This window comes from Salmo salar, chromosome ssa13 (assembly GCF_905237065.1).
Source record: "Salmo salar chromosome ssa13, Ssal_v3.1, whole genome shotgun sequence".
NCBI lineage: Eukaryota > Metazoa > Chordata > Actinopteri > Salmoniformes > Salmonidae > Salmo > Salmo salar.
Window position 1 is genome coordinate 36,731,539 of NC_059454.1, and position 21,823 is coordinate 36,753,361.

General features: G+C 40.4%; 1 protein-coding gene across 3 annotated transcripts in view; it reads left to right on the top strand.

Annotated features, from left to right (window-relative positions):
- Nucleotides 1-5,401, top strand: part of spats2 (spermatogenesis associated serine rich 2) — a 28,484-nt gene extending 23,083 nt beyond the window's left edge. For all 3 annotated transcript variants that reach the window (XM_014136203.2, XM_014136204.2, XM_014136202.2), the window contains 4 exons: nucleotides 318-427; nucleotides 586-688; nucleotides 2,364-2,497; nucleotides 2,621-5,401. In XM_014136203.2, the coding sequence (XP_013991678.2) occupies nucleotides 318-427; nucleotides 586-688; nucleotides 2,364-2,497; nucleotides 2,621-2,899 (626 nt within the window). In that variant the 3' untranslated portion in view covers nucleotides 2,900-5,401. The remainder of the gene's footprint in view (nucleotides 1-317; nucleotides 428-585; nucleotides 689-2,363; nucleotides 2,498-2,620) is intronic.
- Nucleotides 5,402-21,823: the final 16,422 nt, after the last annotated feature.

Sequence of the window (21,823 nt, forward strand, 5' to 3'; positions counted from 1 at the left end):
TTGAATCTCCTTGGCAGCTGATACACAAAGTGCTCGTCCTCTGGTCATGTTTTGCATGTGTTTATTTCCCCCCCTCTGTCCTGATAATGGTCAGCACCAGGAAAAGCCTGTGGAGTTATTTATGGATGCAGTGTTGTATCTGATCTATTTTGTAGAAACCAGTCAGCTAATAGGCCTACCCTTTACCTTATAATATTGAGGACATACCTAGTCCCAAGTTTCAGTATGGTATTGCCTCTGTGTGGATTTGTCTCTGTACAACTGAAGGCCTCTGAATATGGGGTGAGTGGTCAACTAATAATGTGTATCTGTTTCAGTGGCCATTTTGGATGGCCGTCAAAAGAGAGCAGAGGAGCTCCGCAGGCTGACTGACCAATCGGCATCCATGTCTGAGGACCAACTGAGTGAGCTGCGTGCTGACATAAAGGTAAGTTGACTACCGTAATAACACTTTCATTATATAATCAAGTCAATTGTGCAAACGTCTCAGGGACTGTGTTGTGTGGGAATTGAGCCATGATCTGACTTAAGACAAGTCCGTAACCCCTGGTGAGCAATGATATGTTTTCGCTCCTTTTATTGCAGCACTTTGTGAGTGAGCGTAAATTTGATGAAGACCTGGGAAAAGCTGTGAAGTTCACTTTCGAGCTAGAACCACTGAAGACAAGCATCACAGGATTTGGATCAGGTACAGTCCTTTTGTTTTTCTCTTGATGTCTTTCCTCTCACAGAAACTCATTCTGGTAGAGTATGCCATTGCTATTTATAGGGCAGTATATCCATATCCTTGATAGTAACACAGAATTAAATAGAACACATATTTGTATAATAATAAACTCAGCAAAAAAAGAAACGTCCTCTCACTGTCAACTGCGTTTATTTTCAGCAAACTTAACATGTGTAAATATTTGTATGAACAAAACAAGATTCAACAACTGAGACATAAACCAAACAAGTTCCACAGACATTTAACTAACAGAAATTGAATAATGTGTCCCTGAACAAAGGGGGTGTCAAAATCAAAGGTAACAGTCAGGTTCTGGTGTGGCCACCAACTGCATTAAGTACTGCAGTGCATCTCCTCCTCATGGACTGCACCAGATTTGCCAGTTCTTGCTGTGAGATGTTATCCCACTCTTCCACCAAGGCACCTGCAAGTTCCCGGGACATTTCTGGAGGGAATGGCCCTAGCCCTCACCGTCCAATCCAACAGGTCCCAGATGTGCTCAATGGGATTGAGATCCGGGCTCTTCGCTGGCCATGGCAGAGCACTGACATTCCTGTCTTGCAGGAAATCACGCACAGAATGAGCAGTATGGCTGACGGCATTGTCATGCTGGAGGGTCATGTCAGGATGAGCCTGCAGGAAGGGTACCACATGAGGGAAGAGGATGTCTTCCCTGTAACGCACAGCGTTGAGATTGCCTGCAATGACAACAAGCTCAGTCCGATGATGCTGTGACACACCGCCCCAGACCATGACGGACCCTCCACCTCCAAATCGATCCCGCTCCAGAGTACAGGCCTCGGTGTAATGCTCATTCCTTCAACGATAAACGCGAATACGACCATCACCTCTGAGACAAAACCGTGACTCGTCAGTGAAGAGCACTTCTTGCCAGTCCTGTCTGGTCCAGCAATGGTGGGTTTGTGCCCATAGGCGATGTTGTTGCCGGTGATGTCTGGTGAGGACCTGCCTTACAGCAGGCCTACAAGCCCTCAGTCCAGCCTCTCTCAGCCTATTGCGGACAGTCTGAACACTGATGGAGGGATTGTGCGTTCCTGGTGTAACTCGGGCAGTTGTTGTTGCCATCCTGTACCTGTCCCGCAGGTGTGATGTTCGGATGTACCGATCCTGTGCAGGTGTTGTTACACACGGTCTGCCACTGCGAGGATGATCAGCTGTCCGTCCTGTCTCCCTGTAGTGCTGTCTCACAGTACGGACATTGCAATTTATTGCCCTGGCCACATCTGCAGTCCTCATGCCTCCTTGCAGAATGCCTAAGGCACGTTCATGCAGATGAGCAGGGATGCTGGGCATCTTTCTTTTGGTGTTTTTCAGAGTCTGTAGAAAGGCCTCTTTAGTGTCCTCAGTTTTCAGAACTGTGACCTTTATTGCCTACCGTCTGTAAGCTGTTAGTGTCTTAACGATTGTTCCACAGGTACATGTTCATTAATTGCTTATGGTTCATTGAACAATCATGGTAAACAGTGTTTAAACCCTTTACAATGAAGATCTGTGAAGTTATTTGGATTTTTACAAATTATCTTTGAAAGACAGGGTCCTGAAAAAATGAATGTTTTTTTTGCTGAGTGTGTATCTCTATGGTAACGCCTGCCCTCGTGTCACCCTCCCCGTTCAGTGTACCACCCTCAGACGGGTTACTCCAGCCGCTCCCGCTGTAGCTCCACCTCCTCCTCCATCACAGGCCCAGGGTCCCTAGAAGCCCCACCTCCCTCCAGCTACGAAGGACGCCCTACGCAGCCAAACAAAACGGTTAGCTCACAAAGCAATCATAAACATGCAACTAAGTTCTCATTGATGTTGTTTCCTTAGGAGTAATAATTATCAATATATGATTTATTTGATTTAACTTTGATTTTAAACTTGAACTTTCAGACTTTCCTAGGCAACAGGCGTTACACGGCGGGTCCGGGGTACCACCCCGGTGGGCAGCGGTATAATGGCAGCTCCTATCGTGACAGGAACCCCAATCGTGGAGGCTACCGTTCCCAGGGCTACCAGGGCCAAGGCGATGGCCCCAGCCATCCTACTCCCACACAATCCTCCAACTCCACAAGAGCCCCTTCCAACTCCGCTCCATCCTCTTCTTACCGTCAAGACCACCCTTCTCATAATGGTCTGCCCCAAAGGCCTCCGCGGACACACTGCCCCTGACACCAGAACTACCTGGCCCATTTGTCAAACCCCCTACTAACCCTGGCATTCCACCCTCAATTCCCCGCCCCTTCCACCCCACTAACTCCTCTCAATGAAGAATAGAATACAAGTTTACATTATTTTTGTCAATTGAGCTGTAGTGCCACCCATAGGCAACCATTCATCCTCCTAACTTGAAAATTAGCTACCCATGTTCTGCCACTTTCTCCATCCTTTAGAATTAGCTATTAAGACCTATTTTCTCATGCCTGTTGATATAGCAGCTACCCAGGTCCCCTCATGTGAGTCTGATTTAATCTTTGCTATTTCAGAGGCCAGTGTTATCTGGTGATGCGTTTATATGCATTTTGTAGCATTATTTTATTTTATGATTTATTTTAGTTTTTGTTCTCGCATCAAATTAATTTTATTTTGCTTTAGGTTGCAAGTTTTTTGCAGTCTATCAAACCATTTCAGTTCCTTATTTTAGACGATACATGACACCCTTACTATGGTTTCACAAGTATGTATGGGAGATTGTCATCAATGGCATAGAATCAACACTACATAATTGTATCTTATTATTTTAGAGCTTTCCATATATACTGGTTGCTCCTGTAAATAATATGTACTCATTGAAATGTATGATGAATATGTTAATCAGAACTAGCAGGTCAACCAGAGAGGTAATCACATCTGTTGTTGCCTGATAGCAGTTTATTTTCCTCCCTCACATGTAAATTCAGATAATTTTTTTGTGGATAGTTTTTCTGTCCTCCTTACTGTTATTGTATAATCCAAGGAGAGGGCTCCTTTTTCTTTATTACATTCATCCTTTATTATGTGGGACTCCACTTCTCAAATCTCAGGTATGAGAAAGGAACCTACACTCCCCTTCACGTATGGTCTGAATTAGGACTTCCTTTTGTTAGTACATCTATTTTGCTGTTATTTGGTCTTCTCATTCTTTCCTTATGTTTTAGTGTGTGTCAGACAGGACCATAAACAGCGTACACTTGACATGCTCGTATCACATTGCAACTTCCTTTGCCTTTCTGCATCATGAACACTGTTAAGCGCACAGTCTTCTGATCTTTTCCATTACTGAAAAGTGAGCTGTAGGAACTTTGTCCTTTTTGATACGTTCACGTTCCTCTTAATTATATCCTAGAGAAGAGAAATTGGATCAAATTTGTCTATGCTGTTTCGGTCTTATTTTGAACATGTTTTATGGCTGCTGAGTTTGGACAAATTGAGATGGTAATACCAGGATATAAGATTCTTTGTAATGTCTACAATAACTGAACAAAATCTGGAGAAATACCTCATTGTTGCCCCTTGTACACTGCCTGGTAGCATAATGTTGCTTTTGGGACTGCTTTACAGAGGCCTGAATGCTCTTTTGAAATAGGGCTTGGTATGGCTTACCATTTAGCGAAAGCAGTGTGGTCTCATGTCAAACTGCAAGGCATGTGTATAAGATCATACAAACAAGCTGTTTCCTCTGTGTACCAAAGGGTCATACTGATGAGTAGAATAATTGAGAGAAACTTAGACTAACTGCCCCCCCCCCCCCCCCAGGTACTTAAGTCTTCTTTTTATAGGAGTGTAGTTTGGTCATGAGAAAAATAACTTAATTTGGGGTTTTGTTATATTGCACATCAACGTAAAGATTATGTGGTTCTGGTTTGTTTGTTCAGTGGTTTACAAAGTATTCTGTGGAAGTGCAGAGTATACAGTAGGGCAGATCACTTGGCATGTATCAGCAACTGTGCTTGAGCAGGTAAGGCTTGGTAGCCAACACCAAGATCTTCCAGCCTTCAGCAAATCTTTCCTCATCTCAGATCTGCACTGTAAATATAGTCTCAGTAATCATAATGCACAGTAGTGGAGATTGCATGCATTACAGTACAGAGAATTCTATCTCCACAACACTGCTAGTTGTTACCTTTTGGTGCTGGGCATGTTGAGGTTTGATTTTAATAGCTGAACTGATTCTGCATAGGGAATGAATGATGCCTGTCTCAATCGCTCTTTTTCCAAATGTATGTAAAGTCACATTCACAGCATTCCAAACTATCTGGATAGGTTATCGCCAAAGAGATCATGTTGTCTTGTTCGAGTTGCTGCCTTTTTTTCTTACTCTGCTTATAAATTTAAAAAAAATATGATTGTTTTACAATGGGATAATCTGTTCTAGGTTGAGTAACATTGTTTCTTTTACATTATTTTTTTCTTTCCTGGATCTTTACTGTATATATGTAGCTATAATTTAGTTGTGCTCACATGGTGCATTTTGTATGTTATATACATATTGAGCATATGGTTTACCTATGACAACTGTAAACTTAAGTGCCTTCTCTTGTCTCCCTCCATTCACTACCCCCCTTCCCTACCACTACCACCCAGTATGGACCAAAGACATCTGCCCTCCCCATCCATTCCAATAGAAGCACCCCCCCCCCCCTAATACACAGAAAGGCACACTTTTCCTTTACTATTAAACGATTGTTTGCAATACATTAGTGTCCTTTGTCTTAATCTGCACAGTCCATTTCAATGTGACTTTATTTTATAGATCCGTAGGTTAACTGTAAGCAAAAAAAATGGTGATAAGCTCGACTATCACTTCTCATTTTATAAATAACTGCTCTCCCCACAATTTATATGGACAATGAAGCTTAAAGTTATACATTTGGCTCTACATTCCAGCATTTTGGATTTGGTTTGTAAGAATTGTAATTTAATTTGCCATACTGGAGGAAGTAAGGTTGTTTAAGATGTGGAACGGGGAGGGATGTGGCGCGGGGGGTGCGCGATGTTCCCCAATGCTGGAAGGGGGGCCCCGATTGGGGAAAAAGTTTCTGAACCCCTGCCTTAGCATCTTCAGCATTGTAGGTGTCTTAAGGCGTCCTCAGGTTCGGGTTGCTCCTAGCAGAACTTGGCTAGGCGAAGTGAATGTCTGTGCTCACATCCTTCCTAAAGACCATCGCTTCAAAAATGAGAAATAAGCAGCAGTATTACTGTTTGTCCCTCTTGAGCCACTGTAGCAACAACATAGCCATAACACTTCCTCACAATGGTCCGAATTAATCGAATTTGACGTTCTTGTCGGTCTTAGCCGTGCAATTTTACATCTAGCTAGGCTGTTTGGTGCAGTACTTCTCAAGTGAAAACATTTGCATGAAAACTAATAGTGCACTGCAGACAGTACAGCACAGCAGCAGCTAGGCCATCTTGTTGAATGACGGCAAACACTTAATTGAAGAATTCCGTCTATTGTTTACCAGTCAGACGATGCAAAACAAGTCACCATTTTTGTCATAATATATGCCTGAACTGTGGAAAAACAGAGTTCCTGTAGCTGTTGATTGGATTTCTGTTGTATTGCATAGACTTGGGGTAGCACTTCTTGGGATCTAGAGGAAATAATTTGTCAGACAAAGTAGAAGTGAAACTCTGTTCAGCTTTTTCTTCTGGAGACAAAAGTTTGGATCTCTCTCGCCTGTTATTGGTTTGCTTTCCCTGAGTGTTAGTGTTACGAGATGGCTCAGCCATTCCCACTTGGCACAAATGTATTGAATCAACGTTTTAATGTAATTTGTCTTCGTATTGTGACAGGTCATCAAGCTGTCTACTCAATAAAAAGCTTAAAACTAACCGGTGCCTGCAACCTGGTTCAGGTTCAGTCAACCTAGCAGGGTATTTAGGAACATCTCAGGAAGGAAATTATCCACATGTGTTATTTACAACTTAGTAATGTTGCAGAAATCTGCTCTAAAGCAGTATCCACAACCATCTGCTGTAGTGATCATAATATTAGAACTTTGGTTTTCCTAGATATGGTTTCTAAGGCTGGGCCTAATATACTGTAGTGTATAAATGTAATAAACATGCAACCATTAAGAAAATTACTAAAAACAATGAAATCCCTGGGGATTGATGAGGAATTGAAAATTGTTATGGTTGGGAAGAGTCAAAAGAAATGGCAAATAAGTCTGAATGCACAGCCGATTGGCAGACATATTGTAAATTGAGATCATGTAACTAAACTTAACAAAAATAACAAACTGTGCTATGAAACAAAGAAATGATATAATAGTAAAAAGCTTTGGAGCACCTTACATTTTTGGGAAAAAATCCTTCACTTGAATCAGAAGGCTCATTCATCACAAAACCCACTTAATTAGCCAATTACTTTCAAGATTTTTTGATTGGCAAGATTAGCTCCTTTAGGCATGACATGCCAACAACAAATTCTGAACCTACACATCCAGGCATAACTGACCAAATTATGAAAGACAAGGATTGTAATTTTGAATTCTGTAAAGTGAGTGTGGAAGAGGTGAACAAATTTTAATTGAGCAACAATGGCAAGCCATCTGGGTCTGAACTTGGATTGAAAATTACTGAGAAAGATAGCGGATTATATTGTCATCTCTTCAATCTAAGTTTACAAGAAAGTGTGCGCTCTCAGGCCTGGAGGGAAGCAAAAGTCATTCCTCTACCCAAGGGTAGCAAAACACCCTTTACTGGCTCAAACAGCCAACCAATCAGCCTGTTACCCATCCTTAATAAACTTTTGGAAAAATTGTATTTGACCAGATACAATGCTATTTCACAGTTAACAAATTAATAATAGACTTCCAGCACGCTTATAAGGAAGGGAACTCAACATTTATGACACTTACACAATTGACTTATGATTGGCTGAAAGAAATTGATAAGATTGTGGGAGCTGTTTTGTTAGACTTCAGTGCAGATTTTGACATTATCGCTCATAATTTGCTGCTGGAAAAACATGTGTTATGGCTTTACATCCCCTGCTATATTGTGGATTGAGAGTTAACTGTCTAAAAGAACACAGAGGGTGTTCTTTAATGGATGCCTCGAACATTATCCAGGAAGAGTCAGGCATTCCCCAGGGCAGCTGTCTAGGCCCCTTACTTTTTTCAATCTTTACCAATGACCTGCCACTAGCATTGAATAAAGCCTGTGTGTCTACGGTCTATGTATGCTAATGACTCAACACTATACACATCAGCTACCACAGCAACACTACCCAAAAAGCTGCAGTCAGTTTAAGAATAGGTGGCAAGAAATAAGCTAGTCTTAAATATTTAAAAACTATAAAAGCATTGTATGTGGGACAAATCATTCACTAAACCCTAAACCTCAACAAAATCTTGTAATGAATAATGTGGATATTGAGCAAGTTGAGGAGACTAAACTGCTTGGTGTAATCCTGGATTGTAAATTGTCATGGTCAAAATATATTGATGCAACAGTAGCTAAAATGGGGAGAGGTCTGTCCATAATAAAGCACTGCTCTGCTTTCTTGACATCATTATCAATTAAAACAAGTCCTACAGCCCCTAGTTTTGTCACACCTGCCTCCCTGGACTACTGCCCAGTCAAATGGCCAAGTGCCACAAAGAGGGACATAGGCAAATTACAGTTGGCACAGAACAGAGCAGCACAGCTTTCCATTAAATATACACGGAGAGCTAACATCAATAACATGTATATCTCTCCTGGCTCAAAGTAGAGGAGAGATTGACTGCATCACTGCTTGTTTTTGTGAGAGGTATTGACATGTATAAAGCACCAAGCTGTCTAAGACAAGCACACAGCTTAGACACCCATGCATACCCCACAAGACATGCCACCAGAGGTCTGTTCACAGTTCCCAAATCCAGAACAGACTATGGGAAACGCACAGTACTACATGAAACTCTATTCCACATCAAGTAACTCATGCAAGTAGTAAAATCAAATTTGAAAAAACCCACGCATACGCACACACATACTAACACATGTACATTGTAGTAGTGTTATATTACTGTATTATGGATGTTGGATTGTAGTTAAAATGCCTTCAGAAAGTATTCACACCCCTTGTGTTACAGCCTGAATGTAAAATGTATTAAATTGAGATTTTTTTGGTCACTTGCCTACACACAATAACCCATCATTTCAAAGGGGAATTGTTTTTTGCAAAAACATTTTTACAAATTAATAAAAAATGAAAAGCTGAAATATTCAACCCCTTTGTTATGGCAAGGCTAAATAAGTAAAGGAGTAAAAATGTCCTTAACAAGTCACATAAGTTGCATGGACTAATAGTGCAATAATAGTGTTTAACATTATGTTTTAATGATTGTACCCCACACATACAATTATCTGTAAGGTCCCTCAGTCGAGCAGTGAATTTCAAACACAGATTCAACCACAAAGACCAGAGAGGTTTTCAAATGCTACTCAAAGAAAGGGCACCTATTGGAAGATAGGGACAAATATCCCTTTGAACACAGGGAAGTTATAAATTACACTTTGGATGGTGTATCAATTCATCCAGTCACTACAAATATTCAGGTGTCCTTCCTAACTCACGAGGCCAATGTTGACTTTTAAACAGTTATAGAATGTATTGGCTGTGATAGGAGAAAACAGAGGATGGATCAACAATTTTGTAGTTACTCCACAATAATAGCCTAATTGACAGAGTGAAAAGAAGAAAGCCTGTACAGAATAACAAATATTCCAAAACATGCATCCTGTTTGAAACAACACAATACTGAAAAATATGTTGCAAAGCAATTCACTTTTTGTCCTGAATACAAAGTGTTTTGTTTGGGTCAAATCCAATACCACATATTACTGAGTACCACTCTCCATATTTTCAAGCATAGTGGTGGCTGCATCATGTTATGGGTATGCTTGTAATCGTTAATGACTGGGGAGTTTTTCAGGATAAAAAGGAAATGGAATGGAGCTAAGCACAGGCAAAATCCTAGAAGAAAACCTGGTTTAGTCTGCTTTCCACCAGACACAGGGAGATTAATTCACATTTCAGCAGGACAATAAACTAACACACATGGCTGAATCTGCACTGGAGTTGCTTACCAAGAAGACCGTGAATCTTCCTGAGTGACCGAGTTACAGTTTTGACTTAAATCTACTTGAAAATCTATGGCAAGACCTAAAAATGGTTGTTTAGCAATGATCAACAACCAATTTGACAGAGCTTAGAGAATTTTTTAAAGAATAATGACCAAATGTTGCACAATCCAAGAAAGACTCACAGCTGTAATCGCTGCCAAAGGTGCTTCTACAAAGTATTGACTCAGGGGTGTGAATACTTATGTAAATTAAATATTTCTGTATTTAATTTTAAATACATTTGCAAATATTTCTAAAAACATGTTTTCACTTTGTCAATATGGGGTATTGTGTGCAGATGGGTGAGAAAAAAACATTTTAAATCAATTTTGAATTCAAGCTGTAACACAAAATGTGGAATAAGCCATAGGGTATGAATACTTTCTGAAGGCACTGTATGTTGTGGTAGAGTAATGTGTAGTAATGTGTTGTGTGATGTACTGTTTTATTTTGTATGTAATTGCCTTAATCTTGTTAACACCCCAGGAAGGCAGCAGCTAATGGGGATCCGTAATAAATACAAAAACAAAACAAAGTTGTTTCTGAAGGTCCTCCTTCAAAGGGCATGATTTCTGGACAGCCATCGGTGAATTACTGACTGCTAAGCATAGTATATTGGTGCTGCTGAAATCTAGCGTTACCTGCTGGGCCTTTGCAATGAGCACAGCGGAGGACAAGTGAATCAAATCCTTAGAGAGGACATTTGCTGTCTCCACAATGGCATGATACACATTTGTTGTTATAGGCCTATCAGCAACCATACATTCCAGCTCCAGTGGAGTGCTGCATCTGGCCTCTGGAATAATTGCGGCACTAATGTCAGCCACTCTTTGTTAGCCAAAGCAGCTGGAAGCACCTTGTTCTGGCTGTTGCTCCACATCCCTGGTGATCAGCAGCTCGAGGTTATGGATTAGGGAGTCCAAAAACTTCCGTGCGAGTACCTTCCTGGACCCTTTCAACTCACATGTTGGCAGTCCCTCCTAGATGCTCATCAAGATCCGGCTCAGGATCTCTTTTGCACTGGTTACAATACCATGTTGATTAAATCCGATGTCGCTTTCAGTATAAAAGGATTCCTTGGCCTTGAGGAGTAGTTGTACAGTGAACATTTTCTTCAATTTAGCTTGGACCATTATAAGGATAATGTGGGAAACCAATTGGACTTGCTCCCAAAAGACTGTAGGCTCTGTGAAAGTATTGAAAAAATTGTCACAATCAATTAAAGTCCGCAAGCCTTCCAAGAGGATATCTAGCACACCCAATGATGCCTCACCTGTGCTGTGTGGGAGCTTTATGGAGGGCTCCAGTGCTATGCTTTAACTTCCTAAGCATGATGGGATGTTAGTTGCTTAATTAACCCAGAAAGTACACTTGTTTGGAAGCACCTGCTTTCCATATACCTTGCTTTCCATATACTTTGTTTCCTTCATTTACTCAAGTGTTTCTATTATTTTAGTACTTACCTGTATATTAAATATAGGATGAAAAATATTTGTTATGTTCCTAGCGCAATTTCAACGTATACATAGTTCTGATGATTATGTTCATATTAGATTGATGTAACAACCTGTTAATCAGGTTAAGTCAATGTATTTAAGTTGAAGTTTCACCCTAATTTCAAAACTTACCACGCTGGTTGAAATGAAAACAGTACTGGTTGATGACTTTTTTCAAATCCAATTTATTTTCCACGTTGATTCCACGTCATAATACGTTGAGAAATTATGTTGAAACACTGATATCACCAGGCAAGCCAAAACTCCATCCCACCAAAACAGGCTGACATTTCAGTCTGTCTTTTCATACAGCTTTTACACTAAAAGGTATTATCATCATTTTTACAATTTCACATTATTATTCCAACCTCATCATGTGAAAATATAAAACACAGATTAATCACGTTTTTGACTGCACTGGCCCTTTAAACGTGACTCTGTGAACTGTTAGTTAGCCAGCTAGCTAGATTGTACTTTTTTTTTATTATTAAAAAAAAATCCAGAATAACTGATGATTTAAAAATATATATATATTACCAATGTAGAAAAGTCTGTATACATACAATAAGTACATAAATAGACAATGATAACATATGCTAGGGGGTAGAACAAATGACAGATTATACAAAGACCTTAAAAGAAACACACATATTGATTGTTTTAACAGCTTTCTTATTAGAAGAATGTAGAATGGTCTTAATGTACTGCTCAAATTCCTTATAGAAAACACGAAAGAGTGTTTTTTATTAGTGAATTTACATTTATGAATATGAAATTTTGCCATTAGCACAATAAGATTTATGAGGTCAAATTGTTTTTCTTTATCTTTATTATGGTTAAGGAAACCGAGCAGCACATTCTCCCATTACAAACAAAAGTCATCAAGAATATTAACAATTATATAACTGTGAAAATATTTCCATAATTGTTTTACATGTAGACAATGCCAAAATAAATGTGAAACTGTTTCTGGATGCTCAACACAAAAAGTACTATCAATGTTAACGTCTTGTTTGAATTTCTTCAGGTAATGATTCGCAGGGTAATACTTATGGATCATTCTGAAAGAGACTTTTTTTCCAACAGATATTAGTGACCAATGTATTCCAGTAACTTGTGACATAAGGAATGGATAAAATATCCCTTTGAAATAAAGCACGTATAGATCTGTTGTTCTGAGGGAGCAAGGAGAAACATATTTTCCCTATTGGAGAGTCAACTGGATTAAGCGAGGGTAGGTCAAGAAGGTGAGGTCTGGCTACACCTCTAAATATCTTGAGAGTTCCAGATGGAATAGCATCAAAGACTATGGCGAATTCTCTAGGTGTTACAGGGATATTGTAACGAGATAAAAATTCCTCATAATTGAGTAACAGTCCTTCTGCATTAAAAAGTTGAGTCACCAGCAGGATATGATTATTGAACCAGTTCTTAAAAAAGAAAGACTTGTTTCTATACAAAATGTCCTTATTGTTCCAAATGAAATACCTATGCGGGGGGAAATTATGTTTATATATTAACGACCACGCTATGAATACTTGTCTATGAAACGAAGATAATTTTGCAGGAATCTTATCAATGTTATAGTTACATAGTAACATAAAATTGAGGCCACCAAAATGGGAGAAGATATGAGGGATGAAATTCCAAATTGAAGTTGGATTCTTAAAAAAAGAAATTGCCCAATTTATCTTAAAAGTATTATTCAAAGTAGGAAAATCCAAAAAATTGAGACCACCATATTCATATGAGTTCATAACAACAGATTTCCAAATATAATGTGTTCGATTTTTCCAGATGAAGTTGAAAAGCACCTGGTCAACCGCTTTACCTATTTTGTTATCAAGATATAGGGACTGGGCTGCATAAGTAAGTCTGGAGATACCTTCAGCTTTAGAAAGCAATTCTCTACCTTTCAAGGATAAATCCCTCTGCAACCAATGCTACAACTTATTTTTTTTCTTCTTCAATAATAGGTATAAAATGTAATGAGCATCTTTCCTGTTGATCCTTAGATATGGTAATCCCAAGGTATGTTACTTTTTCCTTGACTGGAATATTGCATATAGAGGGTATCACACAGTCTTTAACAGCAAACAATTCACACTGATTAAGGTTTAGGAAAAGACCAGATGCTTTGGAAAATATATTTATCACATCGACTGCTCTACGAATCTGGTCAGCATCCTTTCAAAAAGAGGGTTGTGTCATCTGCAAGTTAGACTTATGATCTGCAAGATAATATCTCTGTCAGCAATAGAGATCCCTTTTATATTGCTGGATTTAACAGAACTTGTAAGAAGGGTTGCAAGCAGGAAGAGGTAAGGCGAAATTGGGCAACCTTGCCTAATCCCTCTTTTCAAATCAAATCTAGGAGAAGTGCCATGCTTTAATTTAATTGAACTGTTCCCATTCATATAAAGGGTTTTAATAGTACTACAAAATAATTTCCCAAAACCAAATTTCTCAAGGGAGAGAAATAGAAACTCATGTTCCACTGTATCGAAGGCTTTATAAAAGTCTAAGAAGACAATAAAACTATCTTCGAAGATTAAATCAGAATAGTCAATAAGGTCTAACACCAGTCGGATATTATTAGATATATGTCTATTCCTCATGAAGCCAGATTGGGTCTCTTCTATAATTGAGTCCAATACTGCCTTCATTCTTTTTGCAGATATAGAGGCTAATATTGTGTTGTCATTATTGAGCAGACAGATTGGATGCCAATTATCGAGTAGAAGCAAGTCTTTCTTGGGCTTAGGTATTAATGTAATCAGACCTTGAGTCAAACTGGGAGGGAGAGCATTATTTGTAATGCTTTCAGAAAATACCTCCAACAGAAATGGGGCCAACTGTTGAGAAAAAGTTTTGTAAAACTCAGCAGATATACCATCAGTCCCAGGAGACTTATTATTTTGAAGGTGTTCAAAAGAATAAAAGATCTCTTCAACTATAATAGGGTCATCACACTGTTCCCTCTCAGCCTCCCCAATTGATTTCACATCCCCCAGAGAGTAAAAAAAGAGTTGAGGAAACCTCACAATACTTAGAACTATATAAATTCCTGTAGAAGTTGCAACTAAAGTTAGAGATTAATTTGGGATCATCTGTGATGAGACCATTAATATTTAATTGTTGAATTGTATTATTTTTAGTGGTATTTTTCTAACCTGAAAAGATAAGATGAATTCTGTTCACCCTCCTCTAGCCACTTCTTCCTAGATCTGACAAAGGCTCCCTCTGCTTTCAGTTTATACATACCATCCAACTTGTTTTGTAGCTCAAACAGAACAGATTTGTCCTCCTCTGAGAGACTTTCAACAGGCTTTTGAACAAGAGAGGTGATCTTTGTAACTACACTTTCTTCTTCAGCTCTCCTTGTCTTGGCAAGAAAACTCCCATATTTTCTTAAATATTTTCCAACCTCATATTTAAAAAGCTCCCAGTTATTACTGTATGAGTTGTCACTTATAGCTTTGTTCCAAAAGTGTGTAATTCAATTGTTTATCTCCATCTTGACCAACTCATGTTTTGATATAGAGCTATTCAGATTCCAGTAGGATGCTCTGCCAATGCCATTGTCAGAGATAAAAAGTTTAATGTCAATATAAATAGCTCCATGATCAGCAAGGGGAGCGGCAAGGAAGTTAACAGAAATACCCTGTTTATTAAAACATTTAGACACCAGCCAAAAATCTATGCGTGATTGTCTGGAGCGTGCCTTATTACTCCATGTGAAAGACTTGTCATTAGGAAACTTTACTCTCCAAATATCTATAATATCAAACCTTTCCATAAACTGCCTCAAACTTGTATTCATAGAAGTGGACAGTACAAGTTAGCTGGCCCTGCTGCTTGACATACGTGTTGACGTATCACCACACAGGCTACGTTTTCTACTGCACCGCTTGCAAAACTGTTTTTCGTGACTTTTGGCTAATTCATATTCAAGATAATTTACTGATTAATTACAAATATATTTGATTAATTTGGTTATCGTATACAAATTAATCTAAGAGGGTCACCATTAAGGGTTGGATATAGAGAACCCCTTGAATTCATTATATCAGCAGGTATCATTAACTGTTATACCATACTATCAACAATATAATCACAGTAAATTGTACAATATTCTCATTCTGAACAGTCGTCAGCTCTGGAACTGCAAGAACCCAGTCGTTCACAAATGAACTCAAAGCCACACATAATTAATTCAAGGATTTATTTACAAGACTAAATAAGTCAAAAAATGAGGTAATTAAAGACACAATATAAGACAGGGTACAATGGGGCTCAACACAGTTATTGAGGTGAGAAGCTCCACAGGTCAATATAAAATAGGCTTTGGTACTCAACTCAGGCAAATACAACAGAACATTCATAGGACTTTTGAGAATGACAACCTCATTAATTGAAAGCGAAAATGTGAGAGGACCAAGTCGACATAGGCTTTCACAACCGTGAAACCCTAGAGCTCCCCAACCAGGAATAGACATGAACTAGGCTACCGATTGGCATCTGATGTGGACAGTGCCGGGACAGTATAGACCATGGGTTGTAAATTAGACCTGCCGTCTAACACTCAATGACTTCAACCACTTTACACACAAAAAGCGCCACTTTCCCCAGAAATGAATAATACAATGGGGTAATTTACTTGTATGTCGATGAAGCAGCCATGGAGACGAAAAAGGCATGCTGTCCAAGACTCTCTCTCTCTCTCTCCATCTCCCTCTCAGTTCTCAGTCCAGGAAAGTAAAGTCTATGAGAGCTCTTCCGTGCAGTGAATTATTCCTCTGCTCCCACCCGGGATGGATTGCAAACTCACTCAGTCTCGAATGCAAACAGTGAGTTCCTGAAGGACCACCTCCGGGATGCTTGCTTTGGTCTGAGTAGGATAGGTCTTGATCGGTGTTTTGTTGCTAGAAGGTTTTGTCGATAGGAGTTTGGTTTCCGGGGAGAATTTAGGTCATTCGTTCCTCATGACCTGGCCGCACCGCGAAGAAACTTGATCCCACATCTGTTAGCAAGTCCTGTAGTTTATACGGATACTCACAGAGGGCGGGCCCCGATAGACCGGACAAGGAATCACCGGACAGCCCCATTGATTCGGAGAACCCCGCACATTACACCTGAGATTTCCTCATAAGTGTTCACAGAATGTTTCTACTGTACAGAAAACAGTTGAACAGTTCCTAGGATGAAATACGTAGCCTGTAGGATCTAAACATCCACTCTATATTACAGAAAATCCTCATTATACCCCTTTTTATGACAGGAAAATCAGGAGAAAATTGCCACATTATGCTTCAAGTTATACCAACATTGTTCCGAAAATGTGTTTAATTGTCACTGGGCTGTATTGGCGCAATTTTCCTTTGTTACAAAGAGTAAAAGTTTCTGACTTCTCTTCCCTGCAGATCATAAGACGGTCTGCTGATTTGCAAAAGGTGTTTGTTTTCTGTCTCCTGACCCCACTCAGGGCCACTCAGAGATCATCCATGGAGGAGGAGAGTGTGGGGGTGTTTTTCTGTTGACACTCTCAGTGATTTATTTAGAATTCAAGGCACACTTATCCAGCAAGGCTACCACAGCATTCTGCAGCGATTTGCCATCCCATCTGGTTTGCGCTTAGTGGGACTATCATTTGTTTTTCAACAGGACAATGACCCAACACACCTCCAGGGTGTGTAAGGGCTATTTAACCAAGAAGGAGCGTGATAGAGTGCTGCATCAGATGACCTGAAAATATATTTTGATTTGTTTAACAATTTTTTGGTTAGTACATGATTCCATGTGTTATTTCATAGTTTTGATGTCTTCACTATTACTCTACAATGTAGAAAATAGTAAAAATAAAGAAAAACCCTTGAATGACTAGGTGTCCAAACTTTTGACTGATCCTGTATATATATATATATATATATATATATATATATATATACCGTCTCTGTAATAATATAGGAGATCTATATATACCCCCTTTTTCTCACCAATTTCGTGGTATCCAATTGGTGGTTACAGTCTTGTCTCATCGCTGGGATTCCCGTACGGACTCGGGAGAGGCGAAGGTCGAGAGCCGTGCGTCCTCCGAAACACAACCAAGACGCACTGCTTCTTGCTTCAATGCTCACGTAACCCGGAAGCCAGCCGCACCAATGTGTCGGACGAAACACCGTACACCTGGCAACCGTGTAGGCGTGCACTGCGCCCGGCCCGCCACAGGAGTCGCTAGTGCGCAATTGGACAAGGACATCCCTGCCGGCCAAACCCTCCCCTAACCCGGACGACGCTGGGCCAATTGTGCGCCGCCCCATGGGTCTCCCGGTCGCGGCCGGCTGCGACAGAGCCTGGACCCGAACCCAGAATCTCTAATGCAACAGCCTTAAACCACTGCACCACTCGGGAGGCCGTGAATCTATTTTTGTGTAATTAATTAGAAAGAAATATTGTCCTGTAGCCAATTGACCTTGGAATCTGTGATTTATTACCACAAATATTATAACATCATGATTTTCCAGCGTGTTTGGTGCCTGCGTTTGTACATATTATCTGCAAAAGTTGTGTGTCCTCCACTGTACCGTTATAATACAAGCACCCCTGAACAAGGCAGTTAACCCACTGGGCGCCGAAGACGTGGATGTCGATTATGGCAGTACCCCGCACCTCTCTGATTCAGAGGAGTTGGGTTAAATGCGGAAGACACATTTCAGTTGAATGCATTCAGTTGTACAACTGACTAGGTATCCCCCTTTCCCTAATGTGAGTTTTTGCAGTTCCAACATAATCTGAAGGATAGCATCCTAAAATCCCAATCCTTATACATTGCACGTAACTGGACATGTTTTTAATTCAAAACATTCATTTGTGGTTTATGCTGCCACCATTTGGATTATTTTGGAGCTGCATAGAATGCGCAGCATGACTAGCTCACATTAGTCAGCAGCAATGTGACTAAAGTCAACAAGAGGCTTTTTTTTTTTGTTGCCAACCAAACATTAGACATGGTTTATGAAAACATTGCAACAAAATGATAAATACTTTTAGAAACAAATGCTCTTCATGGAAAATTACAATATAGCTATGTACTTGTAATTTGTACTTGCTAATAGATTAAAAAAATTATATTATTAACACCATATTCCACTGATCACAATCCATTGAATTAATATTAAGTGTTAATTATTAGGTGTCAGGAGATCACAGCGCATCAATCAATCAAATGTATTTATAAAGCCCTTCTTACATCAGCTGATGTCACAAAGTGCTGTACAGAAACCCAACCTAAAACCCCAAACAGCTAGCAATACAGGTGTAGAAGCACGGTGGCTAGGAAAAACTCCCTAGAAAGGCCGGAACCTAGGAAGAAACCTAGAGAGGAACCAGGCTATGAGGGGTGGCCAGTCCTCTTCTGTCTGTCACGGGTGGAGATTATAACAGAACATGGCCAAGATGTTCAAATGTTCATAGATGACCAGCAGGGCCAAACAATAATAATCACAGTGGTTGTCGAGGGTGCAACAGGTCAGCACCTCAGGAGTAAATGTCAGTTGGCTTTTCATAGCTGATCATTCAGAGTATCTTTACCGCTCCTGCTGTCTCTAGAGAGTTGAAAACAGCAGTTCTGGGACAGGTAGCACGTCCGGTGAACAGGTCAGGGTTCCATAGCCGCAGGCAGAACAGTTGAAACTGGAGCAGCAGCACGGCCAGGTGGACTGGGGACAGCAAGGAGTCATCAGGCCAGGTAGTCCTGAGGCATGGTCCTAGGGCTCAGGTCCTCCGAGAGAGAGAAAGAAAGAGAGAGAGAAAAAGATAGAAAGAGAATTAGAGAGAGCATACTAAATTCACTCACACAGGACACCTGATAAGACAGGAGAAATACTCCAGATTTAACAGAGTGACCCTAGCCCCCTGACACAAACTACTGCAGCATAAATACTGGAGGCTGAGACAGGAGGGTTTGGGAGACACTGTGGCCCCATCCGACGATACCCCCGGACAGGGCCACAGGCAGGATATAACCCCATCCACTTTGCCAAAGCACAGCCCCCACACCACTAGAGGGATATATTCAACCACCAACTTACCATCCTGAGACAAGGCCGAGTATAGCCCACAAAGATCTCTGCCACGGCACAACCCAAGGGGGGGGCGCCAACCCGGACAGGAAGATCACGTTAGTGACTCAACCCACTCAAGTGACGCACCCCTCCTAGGGACGGCTCACCCCCTGTAATAGAGTTAGAGACAGAGAATCCCAGTGGAAAGAGGGGAACCGGCCAGGCAGAGACAACAAGGGCGGTTCGTTGCTCCAGTGCCTTTCCGTTCACCTTCACACTCCTGGGCCAGACTACACTCAATCATAGGACCTACCAAAGAGATGAGTCTTCAATAAAGACTTAAAGGTTGAGACCGAGTCTGCATCTCTCACATGGGTAGGCAGACCATTCCATAAAAATGTAGCTCTATAGGAGAAAGCCCTGCCTCCAGCTGTTTGAGGCCTGCGTCTTGTGACCGTAGTGTACGTGTAGGTATGTACAGCAGGACCAAATCGGCATGGGAGAAAGCAGTGCGATATGCAACATAGCGTTATGTTTGTGCCAAATGTTCACTGCTAGCGGAAAGGAGTGGGTGGCTTTAGCACGGACCTATACAGGAAGCCGACGGACAGGAATTCCCTGTAACGTGGAGACAGCTTCCACCGTACACCAAAAAAACGAGCCTCCCCATAAACCAATACATTTGCATACGCAGGATTTGTCGTACAGTGTGACTATGACAAACAAGCCGACTGTCTGGATGAGCGTTTCAGACAGCGGGGTTACACAGAGGAACTGCTACATGACCCAGGATGAAATTTTTTAGATATATTGAGATTAAAGATTTTTTTGTATAGTAGAAATGTTAGATGAGTATATTGGGGGGGGAGCGGGACTTTACATAACATTTCCTCATAGTGCGGAAATTAATGGTGACATGTGCGACACCATTCCCGCCCCCATATTTTATTTAGATAACTAAAATAAGCCAACTAGACTTAGATTTGAAGTATTACTTAATAAAGTATTTCTAAATAAAACCGATTGATTTTAACACACTTGTGTGGGGGGGACAACATTTTATCAAATAACAAAAAAAGTGTAAACGTCAACCATTTATTTCCCTTCATAATTTATTCGCCTAAGTAAGACCTTCATCCACATATCATTTTGTTCCCCCTAAAAATATATTTTTTTGTGTCAACAATTAGACATTGTTCTTGGGGGGGCTAGTTACACCCTAGTACGCTACGTGCCCATCTAATTGATATCAAATAATTAGAGATAAACAAATTGGTTTTGGACCCACCATGCGTCATTTTGCGTAATGGTCATGTGAGGTGAAATGTGTATATTTTGGGACGTGAGCACTCAGTTTGTTTGACCTGATCGAATCGTTGTCAATAAAGCAGTGTATTGGGAACTTTAACAGTGTGCGGGCCATCTTGTTATTTACCATTACACCCATTCAAAAGATGAATGGACCTCCTACGTGCACACATAGAAGGTAGAAATCAAAGTCCCCTCCAACTGACTCGTTCTGGCGCCGGCCCTGCTATAGCCGGCCATGCTATAATTGATTACAGGTACAATGATCTATTCTAGGTCTACTGAGTAGGATGACTGGCTAAAGATCTCTGCTCATTGACTACCTTCTTATCTTCGTTACAATAATTACCGTATGATTACTTGTCTGACCTCTGAAAACCACTCCATCGAATACGTCACAACAGAGGATGTCGTAAAAACTCGCTTTGGCGCTCCCGGCTGATGAAACGTCGGGTACCACGTTTTAAACCTAAATCAAATCCATAACATTCACAAATACACTCATCCAGTGTCAACTCCTGATAATGGCAACTCTGTGCAGTGCAGTGTTCACCAATAAAACCTTTTTTTTTTTTACTCCAGAAAGCTCAGCACACATTTACCTAACAAAAAACGGATTGAAAATTGCACAATGTGGCAAAGAAAGAGTTTGTTGCATTTTTTAAGATTTGTGGTCAGACCGGCTGGAAGTAGCCCGGGTTGACTTACCAGATGTTTACACCGGTCAAGGTCACCTGGAATTACAGAAGAAAACCTTCACAAGTATGGTCGGCAGAGGGTGCTATAACCCTGAGCCGTTGAGGCCTTGACAACATCTTAATGTCACATTAATTTCACACTACAGTAGAATATATGGCATAAATAATCCGCAAAGTAAAACATTTCTTAAACATATAGCCCACATCTTTATCACATAAAATATGAATTTGGAGTACAATATAAATAGACAGTTCAGTGTACGAAATGTCCTCTCACTCAACTGCGTTTATTTTCAGCAAACTTAACATGTGTAAATATTTGTATGAACATAACAAGATTCAACAACTGAGACATAAACTGAACAAGTTCCACAGACATGTGACTAACAGAAATGGAATAATGTGTCCCTGAACAAAATCAAAAGTAACAGTCAG